At 38.0% G+C, this 6,868-nt stretch overlaps 1 protein-coding gene across 1 annotated transcript; it reads left to right on the top strand.

Moving 5' to 3' along the window:
* The first annotated feature begins 484 nt into the window (after positions 1 to 484).
* On the top strand, positions 485 to 6,569 carry LOC110872891 (histidine kinase 4). Its single transcript, XM_022121793.2, has 9 exons — positions 485 to 1,583; positions 2,077 to 2,313; positions 2,399 to 2,568; positions 3,199 to 3,604; positions 3,694 to 3,745; positions 4,212 to 4,441; positions 4,539 to 4,637; positions 4,720 to 5,873; positions 5,956 to 6,569. The coding sequence occupies exons 1-9, from the start codon at positions 1,242 to 1,244 to the stop codon at positions 6,197 to 6,199; spliced, it is 2,934 nt and encodes a 977-aa protein (XP_021977485.1). The 5' UTR covers positions 485 to 1,241; the 3' UTR covers positions 6,200 to 6,569.
* Positions 6,570 to 6,868: the final 299 nt, after the last annotated feature.

Genomic DNA, 6,868 nt, shown 5'->3' with positions numbered 1-6,868 from the left:
TTGAAAATATCAAGTTAACATACAAGATCCAAGTACCTTTACGTTATACTTGAAATTACCAAAATACCCTTCCAGTTAGCACACAATATGGATGGAGTTACAGCCAGGGAGCAAACTGGCGACAAGATCGAAACATTAAGGAGGAAAATGACCGTTTTTAAATGATTAGTGGAAAACCGTTAAAATGATTAAACAACAGGGAGCAAAACGGAAGTTAACTCAACAAAATAAATTAAAGACATTTAAAAATATTAATAAATAAATTAAAAATTGTAAAAAAGGTTAACTTTGCATATTTCAACACATTTTCAATACATAACAATACATACAAGACTAAATAAGGTTAGAAGATATTGAATTGTTTTATAAGGTGTTGTTATTGAAGGGAGGGGGGACAAGAGCGTATCTTGAAAAATCCTGAAAATTCGATCCAGTCGCTTTATAAAGTAAGGTCGCCAAACATATCCTTCTTTTTTATTATTAATTTTTTCCTTAATTTCCTATTCACCCTCCCCCTCCATTATTAAACAACTCATCTTAAACCATTAAACAAACACACTTGTATCCAAATTACACCTTCTTTTTTATTATTAATTTTTCCTTAATTTGCTTGCTTCTTGCTAAAATAAATCTTCTAAATTGTCTTAGATTTCATAAGATTTCTTTTTCTTTTTTTATTCAAGATTACAGAGAAGAAAAACAGTGAATGTGCTGCTGCTCTTTGTCTTGTTCCTCCACACTTCTGCTTCTTTTTTTCCTTTCACAAACTCCAATTTTTAATTCAATTCAAACCCAACAAAGTTCCTTTGGAATTTGGGCTTTTCTGCATCTTTTTAGGGCTGCAAACACAGCCATGCTTGTCTCTTGAAAGATCAATATAGTTATAATTGTTTTAAAGATTGAAACTTTAAAATACCCTTTTTCTGTTTCTCTTTCTCTCTCTCTCTCTTTAGGGTGTTTCTTGTTTTTGATCATTGTTCTTTAGTGTGTTTTCTGGGCTTGTGTGTTTTCTTGACTAAATTCACACAAAACAATGCTGCAATTATATGGTTTTTGAATTTTTTTTTTTTATAAAAATTAAAACTTTATATATATTTTTTTTCCTGAAAAAGGTTCTCTGCCAACAACTGGCTGTCCTGTTAACATAAAGTCTTCACATCCTCATACCTTTGTCACTAACTTCTGTCACCCCCCAAATACCCTTTCAGATTAGGGGCATGAAGGTTTGAGATTAAAGAAAAATGGGTGTGAAAATGCAAGGGGGGCATCATCATCTAGTGGCAGTGAGTTTGAATGAGCAGCAATTGGGGACAAAAAGGAAGTACAGATCATATGTTCCAAGAACAAATCAAGGGAAATATTTAATATTATGGATAATTGTTTTTGGGTTTGCTGCAATTCATGTTTACAGAAGTATAGATGCAGAACATCAACAGAGGATCCAAGAAGGCTTGGTTAGTATGTGTGATCAAAGAGCAAGAATGTTGCAAGATCAGTTTAGTGTTTGTGTTAATCATGTTCATGCTCTTGCTGTTTTGGTTTCTACTTTTCATTACTACAAGAACCCTTCAGTTATTGATCAGGTTTGAACTTTTTTTTTTTTTTTTAATCTTTTCTTGTGTATTTGTGGGTAATTCTTGAAACAAAATTTAAGGTATAATTTTTTAATACAAAAAAATAATTTCTGGAGTTCAAATAATGATAATCTTGTTTTCAAGATTCTTGTCTTTCTGTTTTGTGTTTTTTGTCTTTTGGTTGTTTTTTATTTATCTAATTGTGGGTAGGGCAAGAAACATGTTTGGGGAAGAAACAAGAAACCTAAATTGAGAAAAAAAAAGATTTATTAAAATAAATAAATTCAAAATTGAGGTGCATTGTTACAGATCTAGCTCATTTAATTTATGAATCTTTATCACTTGATTTAGATATTAAATATGGTTATAAATTGTTTCTTGCAACTTTTTTGAATCCATATTGAATCTGAAGTTGGAAAGTTGTTTAGTTTGACCTTGAAAGTCAAAGTCAAATAGGGAAGTTAGTTCTTGAATCTCCATTAACCAAATTCATATAATGCAGGATACATTTGCAGAGTATACAGCAAGAACTGCATTTGAGAGACCGTTATTAAGCGGGGTAGCGTATGCACCGAGGGTACTGAATTCCGAACGAGAAGACTTCGAAAGTCAACATGGTGGGACGATAAGAACAATGGCCAACAAGGAGCCGTCCCCTCACCGCGATGAATACGCACCCGTGATATTCTCTCAAGAAACCGTTTCTTACCTCAATTTGCTAGATATGATGTCCGGCGAGGTTAATTTCGTTACTCGTTAACTTTATGGATTCTAATTCGTTAATCTAACCGGTTTATTCGCGTATTTCTTGAATTTGATCACAGGAGGACCGAGAGAATATCTTGAGGGCTCGGTCAACCGGGAAGGCGGTGCTCACAAGCCCTTTTAAGCTTTTGGGTTCTCATCATCTCGGAGTCGTGTTAACCATTCCCGTTTACAAATCGAAGCTGCCCCCAAATGCATCGGTCAGAGATCGCATTGAAGCTACCGCAGGGTACTACTTCCCTTAATCGTTTGACCTTAAATGCCAAAGTCAAATTGGAATAGTTAGTTTCACACGAGTTAAAATATGAAGAAATCATTTATGTGTTAAATAGGGGTGCTAAACGGGTTGTGTTTGCGTGTTCAACCAGACCCGAACCCAAAAATCGTGCAAGACATATGAGCCCGAAAACAACATGAATCTTCGTGGGTCGACCCGAATATACCTGTTTAACCCGTTTGTTTTTTTATTCTTCATTTTTTTCGTATATTAATATTTCAAAATCAATGCTTTACTACAAAAATATACAACCACCATACCCAATACTACAAAAATGTACAATAATTATATAAAACAGTTACATTTTAATTTAAAATCTTATGTCAGTTTGCTTTTAAGTTATAATTGTGGCGTGTCGGCGTGAAATACCCGGCCAATTTAATTTATGACATAAAACACATTTTGAAAAAGAAAAAAGAATATAAATGGGTTAAAAGGCTCAACCTGCGAACCCGCCAGGTTGACACGACTTGTTTAGCTAAATAGGTTTGCGGGTTCAACCCAAAACTGACCCGAATCTGTTTATACTAAATCCAAACCTGCGAATTTCATGTTAGAAAATGATCATGAAAATTGAAACAGATATCTTGGTGGAGCTTTCGATGTCGAGTCCCTCGTTGAAAACCTGCTCGGTCAGCTTGCTGGAAACCAGGAGATTATCGTTAAAGTGTACGATGTCACCAACACGTCGGATCCTTTGATTATGTACGGCCGACAGACTCAAGAAGGTGACCCTACACGTGTACATGTCAGCAGGCTCGACTTTGGTGATCCGTATAGGAAGCACCATATGACGTGTAGGTATCTGCATGAGGCGCCCATATCACGAACCGCGATGATCACTGCAGTTTTGGGCTATGTGATTGTTATCTTAGTGGGTTACATGTTTTATACGGGTGCCATTCATATTGTTCAAGTTGAAGACGATTTCGACACAATGCAGAAGTTAAAAGTCCGTGCAGAAGCTGCTGATGTCGCCAAATCCCAGGTTAATTCCTTAAACTTTGAATCGTTAATGATGTTATAAACTATAAAATAAAACGTGTTAATTAATGTTTTATGTGTTTTGAATGCCAGTTTCTTGCTACCGTTTCACATGAAATCAGAACTCCCATGAATGGCATCCTCGGTATCATTTTTGAACTTAATATTTCAATCTTTTTTCTCGGAATAAAGTATACGAATGGTCCCTGTGGTTTACCAAAATTTTGGATTTAGTCCCTGGCTTTTTTAAAGTATACGGATGGTCCCTGTGGTTTGCACTTTGTAACTTATTTAGTCTCCAACTTTTGCCAAAAGTACATGGATGGTCCCAGTGGTATGCACTTCGTAATGCATTTAGTCACTAAACGTTGAGGACTAAATGCGTTACAAAGTGCAAACCACAGGGACCATCCATGTACTTTTGGCAAAAGTTGGGGACTAAATACGTTACGAAATGCAAACAACAGGGACCATCCGTGTACTTTTGAAAAACTAGGGACTAAATCCAAAATTTTGGTTAACCACAGGGACCATGTGTGTACTTCACACTTTTTCTCCATTGTTTATACATTAACGTGTCGGTTTTGATAAACGCTCGATTGTGGTTTCAGGGATGCTTGCATTGCTTCTTGATACGGATTTAAGTTCAACACAAAGAGATTATGCTCAAACGGCTCAGGCTTGCGGACGTGCTTTAATCACTTTGATCAATGAAGTGCTTGATCGGGCTAAGATTGAAGCCGGGAAGTTGGAACTAGAGGCGGTCCCGTTTGATCTACGGTCCATATTAGACGACGTACTCTCGTTATTTTCTGAAAAGTCCCGAAATAAAGGCATTGAGGTAACAATAATATATACCGTTTTTCAACTTTCGTCCTTGTGATCTATTTTTCTTTTTTTGTTGATCTATTTTTTTTTCTTTTTTTGGGAAATTAAAGTTGGCGGTGCTTGTATCGGATAAAGTCCCGCAAATTGTGATGGGTGATCCTGGAAGATTCAGACAAGTGATAACGAATCTTGTGGGAAACTCGGTTAAAGTGAGCGGATTTCATGATCTTGACTCGAATTTATATAGTGAAATCGTTACAAGATTTTTATAAATATTTATTCTTTTGACAGTTTACTGAACAAGGACATATATTTGTGCAAGTCCATCTGGCTGAACATTCTAAAGCGGTACAAGATGCAAAACTCGAGAGTTGTATGAACGGAAGATCTAACGGACCCCAGTCGAAAACGTTAAGCGGCCGTGAAGCAGCCGACGACCGGAACAATTGGGACAGATTCAAACATTTAATAGCAGACGAAGAATTCCCGTTTCAAGTGCTAACATCTGACGGGAACTCTCAGAACGTTAATCTTATGGTCTCGGTTGAAGACACGGGAATCGGGATCCCGTTACACGCTCAAGAACTCGTTTTCATGCCTTTTATGCAAGCCGATAGTTCAACCTCTAGACATTACGGTGGAACGGGAATCGGGTTAAGTATCAGTAAGTGTCTGGTTGAGTTAATGGGTGGTCAGATAAGCTTCATTAGCCGACCGCAAATCGGTAGCACGTTTTCGTTCACCGCTAAATTCACACGGTGCGAGAAAAACACGGTGGCGGACCTGAAAAGATCTCTTTATGACGATTTACCGACTTCTTTTAAAGGGATGAAAGCAACTGTCGTTGATACGAAACCCGTTAGAGCTGCGGTAACACGATACCATTTAAAACGGTTAGGTGTTTCAGTGGACGTTGTCAGTAGCATAAAAACTGCAGTTTCGGGTTCGGGTTCTTGTTCTTGTTCGGGTCAACCGGATATGATTCTAGTTGAGAAAGACGTGTGGTTATCGGGTGATGATTTGAACAACGTACCGGTTTTCGGGCACAAGTTAAAATCGCCTAAAATGATCCTTCTTGCTACGAATGTAACCGGTGGTGAACTTGATAAAGCGAAAGCCGCAGGGTTTTCAGATACTTTGATCATGAAACCGTTGAGAGCTAGTATGGTGGCCGCGTGTCTTCAACAGGTGTTGGGAACAGGAAAGGCGGAACAAGGTAAAGTTATGGCAAACGGGTCGGTTTATCTTCGGGGTTTGCTTCTCGGGAAGAAAATATTGGTCGTTGATGACAACCGAGTGAACCGTAGGGTTGCAGCCGGTGCGTTAAAGAAGTTCGGGGCTGAGGTCGAGTGTGCTGAAAGCGGGAAAGCAGCTCTCGATTTGCTTCAAATCCCGCACGGGTTTGATGCTTGCTTTATGGATATTCAAATGCCCGAAATGGACGGGTACGAATAATATTTTTACATTATTACACTTTCTAACTTGTATCGCACTATGAAATACTAAAATTCTGTTACTAAATTTCAGATTCGAGGCCACACGACGTATTCGGAAGATGGAAGACAAGGTAAACGAGCAACAAGACGGGTGTTGTGAGAGTCGAACGTGGCATTTACCGATCCTAGCGATGACCGCGGATGTGATCCAAGCCACATTTGAAGAGTGCCAAAAGAGCGGAATGGACGGCTACGTGTCAAAACCGTTTCAGGAAGAAAATCTTTATCAAGAGGTTGCCAAGTTTTTCGAATCCAAACCCGCTACCGATTCATAAGAAATCATAAAACAAATTTGCCAGCAAGTTTTGCATATTTTCTTGTGCTGGTGTGGTGCATAATTTCGGAATGTCGTGAAACCGGTGGTGTAGATTTGGGTAACCGGTTGTAACCGTAACCAACTTTCGATCTAACTCGATTTGCTTGTAGACGGATTGACCCGTGGGCGTGTTTGTATAGATGGTGGTTTAGGGTAAGTGCAAAGATTGTATCTTGTGACCGATTGTGTTGTCTTGTGTCGCTAATACGGTGTCGGTATAGATATTGTCTTGTGTCACTAATACGGTGTTGGTATAGATATTGAGAGGCTGCTGGAATCACACGTTTAGTGTTGCATGAATTGAGCAACATACTTACATTTTTGTTCCATTAACCATTACACATCTTTTGAAAGAGCGTTATGATGTCGATTTGGCAGAAAATGCCCCTTAGGGGCATTAACCATTACAGATGGTCTGACAAAGATCTAAACTGGGATCTATTTTTAATCTATAGATAACCAAGCGATATATATTCTACCATCATTTTAGCAACGCACACCTCTTTTTTCGCCTTACAAATACACCAACATGCTCTAAGAATAATTCTTTGTAATACTTTATTTTTTCGATGGCCTAACTTTGACGTTTTATGTAACATTAGCAAGTCGCGCACCAAAAAAAAATAGG

The sequence above is a fragment of the Helianthus annuus genome, chromosome 8 (assembly GCF_002127325.2).
Source record: "Helianthus annuus cultivar XRQ/B chromosome 8, HanXRQr2.0-SUNRISE, whole genome shotgun sequence".
NCBI classification, from domain to species: domain Eukaryota; kingdom Viridiplantae; phylum Streptophyta; class Magnoliopsida; order Asterales; family Asteraceae; genus Helianthus; species Helianthus annuus.
This window is presented reverse-complemented; position numbering and strand designations above follow the sequence as displayed.

What these genes read in the sequence shown, in the direction of transcription:
- LOC110872891 (XM_022121793.2), top strand. Translation starts at nt 1,242, where the DNA reads ATGGGTGTGAAAATGCAAGGGGGGCATCATCATCTAGTGGCAGTGAGT. An exon ending in TAGATATGATGTCCGGCGAG is followed by an intron (nt 2,314 to 2,398) that starts GTTAATTTCGTT and finishes ATTTGATCACAG; the next exon opens with GAGGACCGAGAGAATATCTT. An exon ending in CTGATGTCGCCAAATCCCAG is followed by an intron (nt 3,605 to 3,693) that starts GTTAATTCCTTA and finishes TTTGAATGCCAG; the next exon opens with TTTCTTGCTACCGTTTCACA.